Source organism: Phallusia mammillata, chromosome 3 (assembly GCF_965637545.1).
Source record: "Phallusia mammillata chromosome 3, kaPhaMamm4.hap1.1, whole genome shotgun sequence".
NCBI lineage: Eukaryota > Metazoa > Chordata > Ascidiacea > Phlebobranchia > Ascidiidae > Phallusia > Phallusia mammillata.
Window position 1 is genome coordinate 11,866,805 of NC_137254.1, and position 20,161 is coordinate 11,886,965.

Below are 20,161 nucleotides of genomic sequence, written 5' to 3' on the forward strand. Positions count from 1 at the left end.
GCACTTGTGCGCATGCGCACTTGGAAAAGCTACATGCCGGGCGAAATAGGCGACAGGGTGCTGCGGCTCGCGTCACGCAGCGTGTGAACCGGCCTGTAGTTCAGTGTTGTTAAGGGTTTACTGTGCTACAAAACCAAACCTGTTTGCTATATTCTTAAGTTCGACAGTGAGTACAGATAAATAATATTTTGCCATCTTTTAATTTATTCTTTGAAGGTTAGTCGTGTTTTTTTTAAGATGACTGTAAGTGGGCTTTAGTTTTTGCAGTGATCATTGAATTAAAAAGGGTGAAAAAAGTGTATCTACCACCTTGAAAAAGAAAAAAATGTCATGGTTTGAAAAGTCACGATTCACCTTTATAATAAAAACCTGAATAAAAAGTTAAGAAAACTGGAATAAAACATCTGCTTTTCCAAATTTTTTTTGCAGGAATAAGCAACCACAAGAACTACTCAGTTTTAGTTTTAAAAGCTAACAAAAAATAGCTTTGTGGCTGTGAAGTTAAATGCCTTACTGAAATTCAGGCAATATTAAATGCAGAACAAACAATTGCACAAGCAACAGGAATTTTGAAATACCTTAGTGATGACAGTTTCAAGTTTTGGTTTCTTAACACACCATGTGGACAGTATTGCAACCAAGTGCAATCTTGTGTATTGATAAATGTACTGTTTCTCTAATCAGTAACTGCTAAATTGCTTCACAGGAAATGTTTCTTAAGAATGACCATTCTACAAGGGAGATAGTAGCGACCACCAAACATATCCTGTTGTTAGAAAAGTTACTGAAACTTTTAAAAGAGTCTCTCAAAGGCAAAACGGTTCTTGTCAACACAGTTTTTAGTTGTCATTTGGAAATCAAGGAAGAAGCCATCGGTTACCGTATATACTCGCCGATAGGTCGCACCACCGTATAGGTCGCACTATTGGTTTTGTGTTAAAAAAGTGTAATTTAGAGTTGACTCGCACTGGAAATCTAGGGATTTAAAACGCCCTTTTCTGTAGCTTTTTCTTCCTACTTTTTTTGTAGGGTTTAATATAATCAAAATATGTTTATCGACACCTGTGAGCGATAATAAGTGCGTGTACGCAAGCGCCGGCCATACGATTTTCATGAATAACCAACTCGCTTTGTACCCGGCGCTTTATACTCGAATAAATTCGTTATGTCCGCCGAATAAGCCGACCCTAAAAAATTAGGTCGAAAACGTAGGTCCTGAAATCGGCTGATTAGCCGGAAAATACGGTACTTGCAATAGCCCAAAACTTTCAATTTTGTTCCGACTTGGTGGCGATTTGCACTTATGTCGAGCGGATAGGTCGCACCTATATTTTTGGAAAAAATATCATGAAAAAACTTGCGAGCTATCCGCAAGCATATACGGTATTTTGCTCAAACTATAACTTTATGATTCATTTAGGTTGTAAAATAGAAGCACAAGATTTATTAATGTGTTTTAACTTTAAGTGAGAGTGTTGTAATTTTCAAAGCTTGGACAGTTTTGCACTTCCAAAAGAAGGAATTATAAGCTATTTGCAACCAAATAAAGTAGCAAGTATAGCAGTTAAGAACCTTAAAAACAATTCATAGTTTTACACAAAAATTAAGAAAAGATGTTGAATAAATTAAACAAGTTCTGACATAAATGTAATGTGGTTATTAAATTTATCTGTTATGATACAAATAAAAAGTTTTATGGCTAGATTTTTTGAGGTAATTACAATCTGTGAAGCGTCATAGAATATGTTGAAAATGCTGACTGTGGCTGTAAGTTACCTAAATGATACATGACCATATTAATGACTGAATAGCAAGTGTGTTAGTTAGTAGTCATTGTTATAACCAGTTGTACTTTAATGTTGTTCAACTGAAATACTTCGACCTTTTTCGACTCATTTAATAATATTTATTCTACATACTGTTGTTGTGTTTTACCGTATTTACAACCGCTTCGTTTCGAGTCTGTGTCACGTGTGTTTTTGTGCCACTTTTTTCCTGCATGTTGTCGAGTTTGGTCCGTCGCTGTGCAAGTAAACAAAATTCCCCAATGATACCGTCTGCTGTTTGCACTCATGTACATTATTGCGTAACAAACATTACGTCACAATAGAGTTGCCGACTAAGATTTGTATTATTTGTTTTCTACACAAAACAATAGCCAGAAAAGTAGAAATGTGGCTTTTCTATATATTGCCAACTAATATTTGTTCAATAAAGGCTAAAATTTGGAGCAGCACCCCTAGAAATTTCAGGCACGAGCCGCCACTGATTATCATTCACTGCTCTGAAGAAGCTCTACCGTTCTGGCGGGCGAAACGTCAGCAAAAATACAAGTTCTCGAAACAACAACTAGTATTTTGTTTAGCATTACACCAGTTGAACGAAAAAAATTGTTAAATTCAACAAGTAAAGGTCCGTTTACACTGTGCTTAGCAGAGCCTAACCTAACCTTGCGACCCCTTCCGTTAACACTGCGATTTTCGGTGCGTACCTAAGTGTACTAAATAACATACTCGACGTCATGTTTAGCTCACAGTGACTGTCAATGGCCGCAAATCACTACATAAATTTGTTGTTGCCTATTTCAGATTCGAAAAATATGTATGAATCTAAATTAAATGATATTTTGGTAGTAAACATGATTTTGCATCTCGGTCATCATACAGGATTGTTTAGGACAGTGATTCCCAACCTATCGGTCGCGACCCAAGGTTGGGTCGCCTGATCATTCTTCTGGGTCGCCTGTTTTTTTGTGAACATGTCCCACACAACACAAATAACTGAAAAAAACAAAAAACACAAACGGTCGAAAAGCACTTCCTCCTTTCGAGAACAGCTGGTAACAGTCACACACGTTTAACACACTTCGGATAACGCTTTACCAGAACTCCTGTATAGTCAGTGTTTTATACCGAAACGAAATAAAATCACCATTTTCGAGTGCCATGCCTGAACAAAGCTTCGGCTGCCATGAAACACTGGTTTCTTCAAACGTGTCTATTTCTTGCGGTTTCAAAAATGTTGTTGACTTTAATGGCTAAAAAAGTCCTTGAGTTGATTGATGAGCATTTTTCTTTACGTTTAACAATTACTTTGCCACATGAGATTATATATTCTTGTTTTTGTTGTCTTGATATGACACGAAAAAGCTTGAGTCATCGACGATTTATTGTACTTGTCAGTGATCTGTACTCATTTGTTTGTGTTAATACATGTTGATTGGTTTTGTGGGAGGTATATGAGATTCGTTGCACTCTTTTGAGAAATCTTCGCCGCACTTAGGTTGTCAATCAACTCCTTTCTGAAAGTCCAACTGTCGCAACCATAGAGCAGAACTGGCAAAACATAACTCTTAAGGACTGTTACACGAGTACTTATGTTTGGTTTATTGTCATGAGGTTAATGAAGCTATTTTTCGCCTGCGCAATACTAGCTTTAATCATATATTTGCTCCGACCATCGTCTGTAAGTAAGATCTAAACCCTCGAGTTTGTTGATTAATTTGTCTGAAACCAGAATATTGCATTTGCGTAGTCCTGCTTGTTTGGCGATCACCATACATTTTGTTTTATTCTCATTTAAAGTCATTTCAATTTCACATTTTTTTCTTTTACCGTTAATTGTAACCAGCTTTTAAAGCTTCTCCTCAGATGTTGCAGTTATCATCGGCATTTTAATATAAAATAGAAATTAAATAGAATATCGCTATTCATTCTTGCCAATTCATTTTTTTCGGTGTTTCGGTTTCCGCGTTTGTTGCATCAGGCCGACAAAGATGGACCACATCACCATTAGCAACAGGTCAACAGCTTTAATACAACACAATCATTACACGTAACAACACCATTTCCCCTTCCAAGACTTTTGACGCAGACAGTGCATTGTCTTGTGGTTATTACGGAGTAGTGCAATTGTGTACAAACAGGCAACAAGAGCACTTACCAACAAACAGGCGACATCAACATTTTATTCCTGAATACTTCTTTGTAGACTTCAGACAAAATGGCAAAACGACCTTACAATGAAGATTTTTTAAAACTTGGCTTTACAGAATTGGATGGTAAACCGAAGTTTATTATATGTCTGAAAGTTCTCTCTGCAGAATCAATGAAGAAAAACAAATTGCAACGCCATTTAGAGACGAACCATCCAAATTGTGCAAACAAGCCTGTTGCATTTTCTGAGTGCAAGTTAAAATCGATTCAAAGCGAGAGAAATGTTATAACAGCATTCACAGAAAAAAATAAATTAGCTGTTTACTCTTCATATGTTGCTTCCCACCAAATTGCAAAGGAGAAAAAACCTCATACTATTGGTGAGGATTTGTTAATGCCAGTGATGAAAGAAGTTGTAAAAATAATGATTGGTGAGAAAGAAAGTAAAAAATTGAATGCAGTCTCTTTGTCAAACAACACAGTGAAAAGACGAATAGAAGCCATGTCTGATGATGTTCTTGAACAGATTCTAGTTCAAGTGAAACAGTCGCCATTTTATTCCATTCAGTTGGATGAATCAACTGACATTGCAGGTCTTGCCCAGCTTTCTGTCTTCATTCGCTACATAAACAATGCAGCTGTATCAGAAGATTTGTTATTTTGCAAAGCTTTAAAGTTGCACACAAAGGGTGAGGATATTTTTCAATGCCTTGACGACTTCTTTAAAGAGTACTCCATTCCTTGGGATAAATTGGCTGGAATTTGCACTGACAGTGCAGCTGCACGCACTGGCTACAAGTCTGGAGTAGTAAAACGAATCAAAGACAAAGCACCAAATGCTGAATGGACACACTGTTTTCTCCACAGAGAGGCCCTTGCCGCAAAAATTGCACGAAGTGCTAATTTCCGTTGTAAAATGCGTGAACTTCATTAAAGCAAGGCCTTTAAATCAGCGTTTATTTTCGTCTTTGTGCGTCGACATGGATGCTGATCATAAAGTACTACTGCTGCACACGGAGGTGCGATGGCTATCACGGGGTCATGTTCTGAAGCGAGTTTGTAATCTGAGAGAAGAAATTGCTATCTTCCTGAGGCAACAGAAATCTGTGGAATTAGCTAAAAAATTTTGCCAGGAAGATTTTAATGCAAAGATTGCTTATCTTGCCGATATATTTGAATCTCTGAACAGCCTGAATTTATCAATGCAATTGACCACGCTGCTAAAGTTGGTGCTTACTATAAAAAACTTCTTCTGTGGAAAAGCTGTGTGACCAGAGATGAGTACGATATGTTCCATAACCTAACACAGTATATTTGTGATAAAGAAATTGACATCAAGCAAATCATAATCGGACACCTGGAACAGCTCGCCCAAAGGTTCGTGGATTATTATGGCGAAACCCTGACCCCAACTAATAAAAATGATTGGATAATTGATCCATTTGCTGTCAGCGATCTGCCCCAACTACCCCTTCATGTTGCAGAAGAATATTTGGAAATGACGGCGCAAGCAACCATTCGTATTTCTTTTACTTCCTTCAAAAAAAAAATACCCAAAAGATTCTGCAAATATTCACTTTTGGGCTTCGATGTACAAAGTATATCCGAGGGTTTCAAAGTTTGTAATCCAAAAACTAATTCCATTTGCTACAACTTGGCTTTGTGAGACTGGATTTAGTGCGATGTGTGTGTGTTAAAAACCAAGCATCGAAATCGGTTGGAAATTGAAGCTGATCTGCGACTGTGCTTGAGTAAAGTAACGCCACGATTTCAGAAACTTACAGACGACAAGCAAGCACAGCTTTCACATTAATGTGATTATGATATGATTTGACAAATAAATGTTTAAGGAATTTATTTTTGTCATCATACAAATTTCACAACATGTTTTCCTATTCGTCAGCGCAGTTTGGGTCGCAAGATTTTACCAATTCGATTTTTTTCATAAATATGGGTCGCTTGAAAAAAAGGTTGGGAACAACTGGTTTAGGATGTTGTTGTACAGATTTATGGCATGTTTATCTTACTTTCGTGTTTTTAGAGCATGTAGTTCCCTGTGCTGGTCAGAGTGTACATTTTAAATGCACTCAGTTACAATATTTAAACACAAAAAACATAACATGCAATCATAACAATGTAATAAATAAATTAATTTGAGGCAAATATCGTCCCATCATTTACTTTTGTCAAATGAACCAACTTTTTCAAATCACAAACCCGCACACAGCGATAACACAAACCGTTTGCGCAGGTTCAAGCTGCTTGATACGCAGAAAAACGCTCGGTAAGCGATCACTCGCTCATTTCTACGAGACTTGAGCGCCCGAAATCAGTCAAGCGCGAAACCAGACAGAAAAAAGGAAACAAACAAACTTACGCAGGTTTGAGCGAGCGCGCTACGCATAGTGTAAACGGGCCTTAAGGCATTTGTTAGGAGTTTCATTTCCACCGCATTTGCTTTAAACGCACTGCTGCTTTAGCTACAGACAGGGCAACCGTAATCGTAAATAGTGTAGCGCAGGGGTGTCCAACACGTGGCACGCCAAAAGTGAAAATGGCACTCGAGCTTTTGCACATTCAGATGGTAAACATTAGGATTTATCACGCAATTAAATTTGTTTATATTGATTCTTCTTGGCCTTTTTTCTAACTTCTGTAAAGATTACCAGTAGTAAAGTTACACAACCCACTAATTCAGTGGTTCCCAAACTATGGTACGCGAAGGTCTCCAAGGTGGTACGCGAGCAATTCATTAAATGCACACCAAACGATCGCAAATGATCTTCTAGTGATTATCGTAAGCAATATTTTAATTCACACAGGTTACGTAGACGTGAAATTTCATACTATATTTTCTACTAAATTCTAATTCCTTGGTGTATTGACGCATTGAACTGTTAAGCAGGGTTTCATTGTGACGAAATAGGTTTATCATGACGCAATGAATCTGTTATTACGACGTAATAAGTCCACTAGTTGTGTTGACAGTAGCACTGTAGCGAAGGCGGTAAAAGTTTGACTAATTTTTGTTTAATATTTACGAGCCTTTGGTTACTAAAGGCTAAAGTTACTAAGGTAAAGTTAGTTAGTAAAGTTTAGTAACATTTTTATTCACAAAATTCTAACAATTATTGTATGTGGTACGAAAACGCTGCACGAATCAAAAAATGGTACGCGAGTAGGTAAAGTTTGGGAACCACTGCACTAATTGAATTGTTCGTTCTTGTCATAGGCGTAGAGTTTTTAAAAATGCTGGGTGTGCGACTTTTGATCAATAGCTGTTTGATCCTATACCACGTGCAGTATGTAGCTGTACGATACTTCGGCGGTATGAGACTAAATACCAATACCTTTTCTGTGTTTTACCCTGTAATTTCAGTCACATTGTATTGTAAATAGTGACACAATTTTCAACAGCTATTGATCAAAAGTCGCACTTGACATAATTTTCAACAGCTATTGATCAAAAGTCGCACTTGACACAATTTCTTTGTGGGGTTGGGACGTTTGCTGTGCGTCCAAGAACGTATGCACATACCGAAAGGACGATTTGCCAAATCAGTAATTTTAACGATTTAGTTTTTAAAGGATTTGTTACAACAGGAAATAAAAGTAAAAGCAATTCACGTTTCAAATATGGCTGGCCACGTATTGTCATCTTGGATCCAGTTTAGGCCGTTGCAGTGCTTTGCAAACGGGCATTAAACACGGTTTAGGAATCGTTAATGGAAACCTACATAGCAACATCTAAAAGCGGCTATAAGCCACTTGCATTGTATCATGTTGGCCCATGAAATTTATTAACAAAAAAATTATAATTATTTTTATTTTAGTTATTGCGGCACATAATACAAAAACGTTAGTGAACGTGCCATGTTTGTGTTGCAATAAAAAGCCCGTTTATTTCGAAACAGTTGTAATTGTTGCGTTTCAACCGATGCATGTTCAATTAATTACGTGACTACAAACGCATTAGTGTTTATTTGGAAATACGTTTTAAAACCGACGTAACTTGAACAAAGATGATTTTTTGACGTTACACAAAGTACTCCAGTGGCCCTTGCAAACTATTTGTATCTTGTGTGGCATAAACAGAATAAAAGGTTTCTGGAGTATCATAAACAAGTTTACTCGCACTTAAATACATTTTTTTCGAACCGTTTAATAAGGGTTCTTCATATTGGCCAAATATTCGGATTCAGCCCGTGCCGTTAAGACGTTTAAGACATGGTTCGTTAAAGTACCAAAGATTGGCACGAGTTGGACACCCCTGGTGTCTCGAGTGGGAATAACTGGTTTTATGCGTTTGTTCCTGTCATTGCCGTTTTGCTGACAAATACAACGGCAAATTTCAAGCAAAAATGCTATGAACGAAACGTATCTTATACCAATGCCCCTAATACTTTTTTGACCGAGTCCTCCACGGACTGTATTGTATTTAAACCTAATTTATTTGGGAAAGGACGTGGCCGGTTAAAAAGTAGCAGTGAACACAGCGCGAAAGTGCTGTAGAAACTGTGTACTGCATTCAAATTTGTTTAAATATGTAAGCTGCAAGATAGGACAGGGACAGTGGCGTATCCAAGGGGGGGGTTTTGGGGGTCCGGACCCCCCTCCTTTTCAAAAAGTTGTTCGTAAATTAAATAGGCCCAAATCGTCCTGTTTACCGCTGCGTGATAACAGGAAGTCGTTATCTAAACCGCTAGCCTTCAATCTCTTATATTCGCTTGTTATCTAATCTCCAATTGTGACGTAACAAGGGTTTAGTAAGGAGGTTTATGCGCTACAATCGGAGAGTTACGTTACAGCTAGGACGCTGGTTGCAATTTATTGCTACGTGTTAACTGCACTTAGTGCAACATATCCGATTGTTTTTGCATTTGAATAATGTAAAATGAGTAAAAAAGGGTTAAAAACGTTTAATGTTGTATTGTTTTGATCCGCCAAACACGAAATAGTTTGTCACAAACATTAGATCGATGTAAACCGAGTTATGTTATTAAGGTAAACGTAATTTGTTACTTGCCACAATTTATGCCTTCTACAGTTTCGTGACATTGCGCAACTTAACACTAGGATTACCGCTTCAGCAAGAGATTTAGTTTTTTAGAAATCGGATCTGTGCTTAAAGCAACGATTTTGATCACGTGACAGTCACGCTTATCATGTAGCTGCAGTTTTGCTGAGTAAGCTAGATAGCAGCAGCGAAATCAGGAAACTTCAAAGCTTTCCCTAAAATTTATTGTTCTTCCTGTCAATTGGACGGGTAGAGAAACCGCAAAAAGTCGAAAGTCGGGCCGGGTTTCGATCTTGTACTTTTAGGCTTGCTTACAATTTTGGAAGTGCTTTGCCGCTTAGCGCCTCGTTTTGAACCCGATAACGATATAGGCAACGGGACAATTTAGTGGCAGTTTGACGTGTGAATTACGTATTCAGTCTCATGCGGTCTAGGACATTTGTGTAGCAAATTTTCAAGAACTATTGACGTAATTAGGGAAATTCCCCCCAAAAAATGTTGGATTCCCCCCCTTCAAAAATTTCTGGATACGCCCCTGGACAGTGATATTAAATTTATTCAGCGATGAGTAACATATTTAACTATCGTGGTTGGTGGTTCTATAAAGTTTAGACCAGTGGTTCCCAAACTGGGGTCCGCAAGGCAATATTGGGGGGACCGCGAAGCGGTTGAAGTAATTCTATCATCTTATTTAGCGTCAGTTTGTGCCACTGAATTAGTGTAAATTAAAATAAGAAATAAGAATCGACTGTCTCCATTGCTAAATAATAGCCTTTATTGAATAACAACTATCAAAAACGCAATTGTTCGCGCACAATTGTAATGCTTTTTGTCTTTCTATGGATCATTATTATGCGCAATTTTGCATGGCTAGCTAAAATCCTGCACTCAACTTTCGTTTTTCTGAAATACACATTTCAGCTAAAGGACCGCGAGCCCTCGAAAATATGGCAAACGGACCGTTTTGAAAAAATAATGAAAAAGTTCGGGAACCACTGGTTTAGACATTGAAAAAACGCACACAATATATTGAATATTTTAATTTAAAGCTTTTCAGCGCAAAAACTTTAAAAAAAAATATTTTTCAGTTATTAATAAGCATATTTTGAAATTAATATTCCACGATATAACGTCATAACGTCATATAATGTATTGTAAAGTTTTGTCCTAAACACAAGCTTCAAAATAAGCCCAAACACAATGTTCTAGCAAATCGGAATCGTGTCCAAATATTAATAACAATATGCCATAATCACCAAAATCATATTCGATGTGCGCTGGCCTTAAAAATTAACGCAGCTGTTTGAAATTGACAAATGTTACTCCTTACATTCATACCTTTAAAATAAGCCATCACTCGATCTTTTTGTAACAAGTTAACTGTACCAAATTTGCGATTGATAATAATTCATAAATAATCTCCGAAGCAACCCAAAAAGTAGTCGATGTGGGCTGGCCTTAAAATTGCCCTGCGAAAATTACATATGTTATTCTCTACAAATATACCTTTAAAATGAGCCATCACTTGAGCTTCTAGCAAATCGGAGTCGGCACCTAATACGCAAATGAAAATTCATAACCGACAACCCAAAACCGAAAATATTCTACCCAAACAATATGCGATGTGCGCTGGCCCTAAAATTCACCGCTGCCCTGTGAAATTTACTTATATTATTCTCCATAACTATACCTTTAAAATGAGCCATTACTCGAGTTTGTAGCAAATCAGAATCGGCACCTAATACGCAAATGAAAAGTCATAACCGACAACCCAAAACCGAAAAAAATCCACCCAAACAATATGCGATGTGCGCTGGCCCTAAAATTCACCGCTGCCCTGTGAAATTTACTTATATTATTCTCTATAACTATACCTTTAAAATGAGCCATTACTCAAGCTAGCAAATCGGAGTCGGCACCTAATACGCAAATGAAAATTCATAACCGACAACCCGAAACCGAAAATATTCTACCCAAACAATCCGGCCCGCGGCACCATGCTTTCGTGGCCCGCGCAGACTTCAAAGTACTCTATCAATCATGAATGCGTATTACTGTTAGAGCATGGAATGTCGCTATTTGTACACCATCACTGGTATTTTTGACTTTGTACCACGTCACACCGTGATAAGGTTTTCCACTTTGACGAAATATTCCCTTTGTTCCTTTCTAGCAAAGATTCAATAACATGATTTTAACATGATATATATTGAGATTTATTCTACAAAAAGGTTAGCAGATATCCTATTGATCAAAGAGTAACTTGATTGTGTGCGCTTTGCTATTAAGTATGTGTTGTTTTATTGTCTGGCCCCCACCATTATTTTAACAGTAAGTTGTGGCCCACTGTATTAAACAGTTGCACGCCCCTGGTCCAAATCGTACATAAGCACAGTAATAACTACGCGGTGTTCTTATTCAAATAGAATCCGGCAAATAAGTACAAGTTTTTTTTTTGTCTAAAATCGCAGATTGTCTTTATTCGGAAAAGTGCAAGATCAAAGGAATTTGTGAAGACATGGACCAGACCTTGCAAGGAATAGGAGATTTGTAAAACAACCCAAATATTAAATACAACAACTTTTTGAAAAATTGAGTAATTCAGTGATATGGTGTAACTTCTTTTCAAATATATGTTTTTAAAAAGTTCAACACATTTTGTTGAAGAATGAAACGAATGACACATTTGTGCGTTGACAAATATAACAGCGTAGAAATCTAGCTTTAAAATGGTCTAAATCGTACATAAGCACAGTAATAACTACGCGGTGTGACTGCAAGTGAGAGAGCAAAAAAACAGCAAAAAAAACAACTGCAGTGGTATATATGGCTGTACACAGATACAAATTTTTAAAATGATGCATTGGCACAGATTTAACTGTCGACATCATCAACCGACTCTCCAGCTTTCAGTTTGGCAATAATTTGTTTCAGTCTGACAACCTCACGCGTTTCGGCATTTTTGCTGGCATCATTGGTAATTAGTTTCACTCGCGATGCGTAAGTCAGGGAAATTGCGCTCTCCGCACAATTGTAGTCAGCAGGTGAAACGTTCACAAACATGAGTGTCTTTGCGTTTCCACCGAGGGAATCCTGCATCAGCATGGTAAGTTTGTTGTTTCTGTAGGGAATAAACCCTTGTTCACTCGACAAGGCAGAAATCACGTCTCCCAAAGCTGAGAGAGATTTGTTGATAGAATTTGCCTCTTTAAGCTGAGTGGCAGTGGCTCCGGTTTTGTCTACACGTTCGCTCCCGGCCAAATCAACCAAGCTCAACTTTCCACGTGTTACAGCTCCAGTTGCCAAGTTTGTACTTTCGATTACAACTCCGATGACAAGATGGGATCTTGAGCTTGCACTGTTCATGTTTGTCGAAGCAATATGACGACTTTCATATCCTTTCGAAAAAATTTCGTATAAACCATCGGCAGATTCAGCTGTTTCAACTGTGCATCCTTGGACAAATACCATCCCCTTGTTGTCTTTTTTTATGTCCAGTCGTACGTCGGACTTTAGACTTGTACCCAAGAGATCTATCAGTTTATCGTTGTACAATTCAAGCATGTAGCAGGAAATCTGAAAATTAAACTTCTGTTGGTTCGCTTTTATCAGATCAAAAATTCTTCTGAATGCTCGAGGAGCAATACCAGGATTTTTTTGTTCCTTGTCGCCAATCATGGTGTACGTTTTTCCAGAGCCCGTTTGCCCGTATGCAAATATACACACATTGTATCCGTCGACCGCTGACTGGACCAGACTGTTTGTATCCTCGAAAATGTCTTCTTGACTATTCGACTCTGTAAATATTTGATCAAATTGAAACTCTTTCAGATCTCCCCGGGCTTGCTCGACTTTTACCGTGTAATCATCAGAGGAAAACACAGCGCTTTTGTTTTGCTTTTCAGTGGAACTCAACGGACGTACACGGCAATACACGCGAATTTTTCCTTTCATGTCTTCAACCATGTTGTAGTACTTTTTTCTTAAGATTTGTTCGGAGTTATAGTTTTCTGTCAGGACTTTGTTCATATTTGTCAAATCTTTGACTTCGCTTTGTAATACGGGCACCTGCTGTAGTGCCACCATTCCAGCACCAGCAGATTCGCGAAGATGTGCACATTCCTGCTCTTGGGCTGTAAGTTTTTTTTTCAGGTCAGCCAATTCCTTAGAGGATGCTTGTAAGTTGCCTTGTAAATCAGTGTTGGACATTTTCATTTCTTCCAGCTTTTTGATTTCGAACTCAAGCTTTTTTTCCAAATCCTTAACTTGCTTTTCCATTCTCTTTTTGTCTTTGTCAACACCACCAGCCAAACTTCCTGTTGTTGGACCAACAGATTTAATTTGCCGTTCGAGATACTGTATTTGTTTGGAATATGCATCGTTCTGTTTCTTTAACTCGACCAGCATTTTGCGACTTTTTTGCAGTTGCTGGTCTACCCCACGTTTTTCTGCTGTTTTGGGTCTTTTCATTTTAACATTTGAGACATCTTTTTCTGATAAGTTAGCCGCTGGTGCAGATTCGTAATGTTCATCAGTTTCTTCCACAACCCCAGGTACCTCTATTTTATCATTTACAAGTGGCATGAAAAAAATTTCTTGGGCTGCTTCTTTTTTAGCTTTCAAAGATGATGTTTTTTCTTGTAATAGCTGTTTATTTTTCAACTTCAGGCTATCAATGGTGTTCAAACTTTGACTTGAGGAAGCTAATCGTGACTTTAAAATGCTAATCACATGGTGAAAAGAATCAATTTTTTACTCATGCTTTGCTTGTAATGTATGAAGAAATGTCTCAAACTGGGTCTGAGTTTCATTTTTAATCGATTGGTACTGATTTTCAATTTTAGCAACAATTGAGAGATGATTCAGTTTCATACTTTTCATATCATCAACAATTCTACTAATCATGGCATGAGCATACTCATATGGAATATATGCTGTTTCATGAAACGCATCAGTTTGTGTCAAGTCAGGCTCCTTAGGCTTGTTGGTGGATTGAACATGGGAAGTTTTTTTTAGTTTGTGATAAAATTGTTGATGACGAAGTTCATCTATGACCGTTTTCGGCCTATTATGCAGAGTAAATCCACCAACTGATGAGGAAACTGGTGCTGATGTTGGCCGATTTTCATCAAACAAAAGTTCCACTTTGTTTCTTCCCAAGCTGACTCTTGACCCAAAGTTCTTCAGTTTATTTAATTTTGTTTCTTCTTTGTGAATTGGAATAGGTAGATGACTGTTTCCAACCCCACTGTGAATACTTTCTTCAGACTTTTGTGAGGTAGAAAACATCTGATGTGAGGAAGTTTGTAAACTCTCAGTACTTCCAGGTAACAAAATCTCACTCATATTCATTTTCAATCAAATTACCTTACTTATTCTAAGTACAAGTCATCAGACGTGTTGACATCCTACAAGAGGTTAATGTCAGCTACCCAACACAGCCGTTGTTATAACACCAAGAGGGTGAAAAACAAGGAAAAAATCGGCGATAACGTAGATAAATTCCGTGTTTATAGGGTGTAAAAGGCCCTGTCTCGATTGTAGCGAGATGACTTGCACAAATTTGCTGGATGTACAAAGAAAAGTCTATAAAACCAATGTGATTTTAAAAGATTGGGAACTGACAAGATTCATTTAGCTAGTAAACTAACTCGTTCGTTGGCGGGTGGTGTTTAACTCGCTAATATCGTAATATCAATCATCGTCGATTGGATTCCAGTGATTATCGGAATTTAATATTTACCTATCGTTATTTTAATTTTTGTCTGTCGGGATTTTGACATTTGGCCTGTATGGCACGTGACTTAGCAAAATATTTTTGAAGGAAAACAAAAAGTTCAATGCAATACGTAACAATATTTTTCTTAAACATGTAATCACTTTTGAAAGCAAAAAACATAATGCGAAGAATGGTTTTATAAACTCCCAACACTTTTCTGTGGTCAGCGCTTCAAAAAACGCAAAGAGCCATCACAGGTTTTAAAACTTGTACGTTCAAAACTTGTGCATTAAACACTTCTCGCCTAAAATTAAAATCACGTGATCATTGACGTCTTTGTGGAATTGCTGAACAGGAATTATGAAATATCAATTATTACTGAAATTGTTTTTTCAAACAAACAAACAACAAGCCGAAGCAATATCACCTCTTCTTAACATATACAAAGAGTAGTTTTTATTTAATCGTATTTTTTTGCTCGTTGTAAAAAAATTTAAGACTACATTTAATAGAAACAGACGAACAATAAATGGGACCTGCAGCAATGGTCCCATTGGTTTATCTTTTTGTCGCGTTACCATAAAGTAATTGTAAACTAACACACGCCTCATATGACACCGCGGCATTATTGTCTTGATATAAACCTAAAAAATCGAAATAACACCCTGAATTCTTCAATGAATTATTACTACCCCGCTCTGCAAAAAGACAAACCTCTGTGTCATGAAATATGTTTTCTGCTTGCATGGCTGACAATCAAATGACTATATGCATTACTACACTGTTGCCCGCATGAATGAGATGGATGTCCAGCACTCGTACTTGCAATCTTGTGGACTGTGCATCTGTTTTTCTTTTAGTTACAGGTGAGTGCACAACCGTCGCAACTTCTTCTGTCAAAATGTTACCTGCTTTTTAAGCACTATATTTATGTAGACGCATATTTTATAACCTATTTTGACCAAAAAGCTTTAAAACATCTCGTAGCTAAATGTTGCATTATATTGGTGTCCTTCATGTTTAAATGAAGTATTTTTGAATGTAAAAATAGAACCTAAATATCATAAGTGCCAATCGTGACCCCAAAATATTCGATTACAAAAATGAATTTGACCTATGTGGTACCCGTACCCTCCTTGTATATCTTTAAAATAAATCGGTGCTTGATGCTCATGCGAATCGGACACAGAAAACAAATTCCGCATTCAAAAATGTACGTTGTATCATTTTTTTAGTTTTATAGACAGTCATACTATACCATTGTTACTAGAAACATGTCATTGCTGAATGTTAGAGTGAATCAAAATAATACATATCTTAAAAATCCACCAAAGAATATTCGATAAGAGCTGGTCAAGTCATCGCTTTGAGAAATATTCGGAACAGAGTTTCTAGGTCAACTATGTTAAAAGGCAAATGCCCGTCTGGTGCAATGCTTTTGTTCAGCAACACTGTGCGTGGTGGCGGTCAAAGTCCCTTCATCTTGGCTCGAGCGTTATCGTAAGGAATGGCATATATCTGCAATGTGAGCAAACAAGAGACGTCTTCAACTCTTCTGGAACAATTTCTTGCTAATCTTGCGTTTGTTTTTCAAAAGGACCTCTAAATTCTTTTTAAATCTTTAAATTTCTCCACGATTGCAACAAAATTATTTTGATTTTATTACAAGTAAGTACGCTTGGTATACATGAAAATGTTAATTATGTTACCGAATTACTTCGGCAGGTCTGATAATATATATTCTAAACCTGCAATTCGTAACCGGTCCAGAACCCTGCAATAACGACTCACCACCAAAGCCAATACACCGCACACTGGTTTAGCTTATGGGCGCGGACTTACATTGAAAACAATTTAAAAAGAACGTTAACCGCAAGAAAAATCAACAAGCAGCAATATTTCGCTGCAATAATATGCTACACATTATTTGCAGTAACTAGCATCAAGTTTGCAGTAACGTTTAAATTTACTGCAGGTTGTTACTGAACATTCTACTTGGACCTGGTTTTCAATTTGAAACTCAAACTAATTTTATGTGCAATCAACATCCTTCAAAATTACTACTAACACACCAACCGGTTAATTGGATTACTCAGGAAAATGGAAAGCAGTTAAAGAGCGTGATTCGTACAAAATTGCATAAAGAAAATTACATAGATATTTGACTCAAGTAGGTTCGGGAACGCGTAGCCTATCACTTTTTGAGTAAGTTGTCCGACGGATTTCTGGATTCGTCTGTGTTTTTAAACTGTCAGCTTTTATTTTCGATTGCTTCATGGCTATATTGCGAGCCCCATGGACGTCGTCCATTTAGGCCCCTTTGCTTGTTCTAACCGCACATCCTCAAACAGGAGTCGCCAACCTTTACCATTCTAAGAGTCATTCGGATCCATTTCCCCGCATAGTAAAAAAAAACACTGGGAGCCACAACGCCGTTTTTGCAATTTGAAATGAAATGTTTTATATCTTAAATCTTTTGACTTTTCGTTGTTTGTTGGTTTCTTGTCGATTAGGCACACGTACTCAAGCTGTCTCGTCGGCAGGAAAATGAAATGAAACTTCCCTGGTAGCATTAGCAATGTTTTGTTTTCTTCAGACGCCGATTTTTTTGTTTAACGCGTATTGTAAGGCATGGGTTGGCAACCTTTTTTCTACTGCGGACCGTATTTGAAACTGAAATTTTATCGCGGACCGGCCTTCAAAAACCTACAAATATTTAGCAATGAAAACGCTTAAATTAGATAATATCATCCCCGGGATACATGAGCAAAGTGTTTTGAAGCATTTACCCTGAAAAAGGCTGGCAGGTAAAAACACAGACGAACCAAGATTATCACATAACCAATATTTAAAGCATTAGCATGCTAACATCCGGATTGTGCAAATCATCGGACGACTTTCCCAACAAGTGACAGGATGAATCCTGTGTCCAAAAATAATATGATTGAACATCAAATTTGTTAGATTTTCTAGTGAAAACATGACAGATGCCTATAAACAAAGTGTATAAAGTTGTTTGCGCCAAATTAATAAATAGGTGTAGAATAAACGAGTGTATGTGTAGCATTTTTTACCATTTTCATGTAAGCTAAGGGTACTTACTTATAATTAAATCGATGAGAAAATTTGAGGATTTGAAAAAGTTTGGTAGTCATATAAGCGCAAAGATCTCACATTTCATGTGTAGACAAATATTAACTTTGAACCACCGGTTTTAGACCAGAGTGAAGCTAGTGAGCAATCGCTTTGCGCTAAAACTAAAAAAGATACGATACTGAAATTTTGACACAATATTCAACGCTTTTAAAGCGTTTCAGCGCACAAACTTTCGAAAAAAAATGTTTTTTAGTTATTAATACGCGTATTTTGAAATAATTTTTCAACGATATGAACGTCATAACGCCAGGGGTGCTCCATATAATGGATTTTTTCGATTTGCTAGAAACTCGAGTGATGGCTCATTTTAAAAGTATAGTTGTAGAGAATAACATCTGTAAATTTTACAGGGCAGCGGTGAATTTTAGGGCCAGCGCACATCGACTACTTTTTGGGTTGATTTCGGATATTATTTATGAATTATTAAACGCGAGTTTGGCAAAGCTAACTTGTTGCTAGAAGCTCGAGTGATGGCTCATTTTGAAGGTGTGAATGTAGGAAGTAACATTTGTCAATTTCAAAAAGCTGCGTTAAATTTGGCCAGCGCACATCGAATATGTTTTTGGTAAATATGGCATATTGTTATTAATGATTCGACACGATTCCGATTTGCTAGAATTTGTGTTTGGGCTTATTTTAAAGCTTGTATTCAGGAGAAAACTTTGCAAGACATTATATGGAGCACCCCTGGCGTTATGACGTTTATATAGTTGAATATTAATTTCAAAATACGCGTATTAATAACTGAAAAATACTTTTTCGAAAAGTGCGCTGAAACGCTTTGAAAGCGTAGAATATTGTGTCAAAATTTCAGTACCGCATCGTTTTTAGTTTCTGCGCAAAGCGATTGCTCACTAGCTTCACTCTGGTCGGTTTTAGGTACATTCATTGTACAGCCGCTAAAAGTATGAAGATCCATTATAGTTTACCGGTGCATGAATAATATTTCATACCAATATCAAAATCATTCATTTTGTATGGGCATCTTGCGAAGATTTCTAAAACTGAGTTGTAGGGGTGACACTAAAACGCTGAATAGGCGGGAGATGGGTGTCGGGACATCGCGGACACCGCTAAATATCGGGTAAATTGCTGACGGTTAGTGCTATTAGGGTTGGGTTGAGGTTTTATATAAGTATATGAATCAAAAAATGTCCCTGCCTAAAACTTATTCAGCTGTTTCTTGACATTCAGAAAAAATGCTTGGGCGGGAAGTCTACCTCGGCAGCTGAATGTTTTCCTCGGTCGCGGAATGTATCCGGGGGAATTATTTTTAATGATTTCTATTATAAAACCTTATCCAAACCTTAATAGCACTAACCGTCAGCAATTTAACCCGATATTCAGCGGTTTTCACGAAGTCCCGCCATCTCCGCCCATTCAGCGTTTTAGTGTCACCCGTTGTAGTGCTGAGCTTATATATGGGTTTGTCACATTAAAAATTGTCTCGCCTATTCCAAAACAAACCAATACAATCGATTACAACTTACTTGCAATATTCCAACTTTTGAAAAAACATAAAGGTCTGTTTTGGCTTATTTTCGCTGTTGTCATCGGTACTTTAGTAAACAAGCAGCGCCTTTGGTGTACCGCCAGTAACTCGCAGGAAATAGGACGTCATCTAACATAGCATCTGCTTGTTTCCACAACATTTTCTGTTATAATGTGATTACAATTCAAAATCGATTTACAAAGAAGTAGGAGTGTAGAATTGTTACCCACTGTGTTTATTTCAACGTTTCATTTTTTATTGTCATTATCTAGTGTATTTTTCTAGAAACAGTGGTTAGAAACGTGCCCAAGTAAGATCCGTTATGTAAAGTCACCCACTGAACACGCATACAAAAGCTACAGTGGTGTGTTAACTAATGCGTAGGAAGTCTATGACGTACCTGCCACTGTAAACGTAATATCCGCTTGACTGTATTAGCTATCAAAAGTTCGACGCTACATCCGTTGTATGTAATTAATCTGTACATACCAATTGTTACGGAGGATCTTTTGTAATTACAGATAGTGTTAGGCATAACCAGGCTGTATAGTTAAGGTATAAATTTACCAGCGTCTAGCGTTTTTGTTGTTAAATCGTTAAGCTAATCAGTGCCCTTCAACCTTTTTAGTGGCAAGTGTTTTAGCCCGTTTACATGGCCACTTTTAGCGTGGCTAAAAAGGTGGCCTGGCCCTCTTTTTAGCCACCATGGCCAAATTTTCTCGAAGGTGGCTTTTCAAGGTGGCTTTTTCGAAAAGACGCGGCCGTAAAAGGTGGCCTTTTTTCAGCCGCGTTTTGGACCAGTTTACATGGCCATATAAACCGTCTACTTTGGCCTACACAAG

The 20,161-nt window shown here is 37.5% G+C and overlaps 2 protein-coding genes and 1 pseudogene across 2 annotated transcripts; 1 reads left to right on the top strand and 2 right to left on the bottom strand.

The window, feature by feature from the left end:
• The first annotated feature begins 4,002 nt into the window (after window positions 1–4,002).
• LOC145219509 (zinc finger BED domain-containing protein 5-like) lies at window positions 4,003–4,992 on the top strand (annotated as a pseudogene).
• A 6,575-nt stretch (window positions 4,993–11,567) lies between these two features.
• On the bottom strand, window positions 11,568–14,304 carry LOC145220114 (uncharacterized). The gene has a single exon (XM_080087406.1). The coding sequence runs from the start codon at window positions 14,302–14,304 to the stop codon at window positions 13,705–13,707; it is 600 nt and encodes a 199-aa protein (XP_079943532.1). The 3' UTR covers window positions 11,568–13,704.
• On the bottom strand, window positions 11,568–14,311 carry LOC145220097 (uncharacterized). Its single transcript, XM_080087389.1, has one exon. It carries the CDS (start codon window positions 13,534–13,536, stop codon window positions 11,827–11,829), a length of 1,710 nt encoding a protein of 569 aa, XP_079943515.1. The 5' UTR covers window positions 13,537–14,311; the 3' UTR covers window positions 11,568–11,826.
• Between the last annotated feature and the right edge of the window lie 5,850 nt (window positions 14,312–20,161).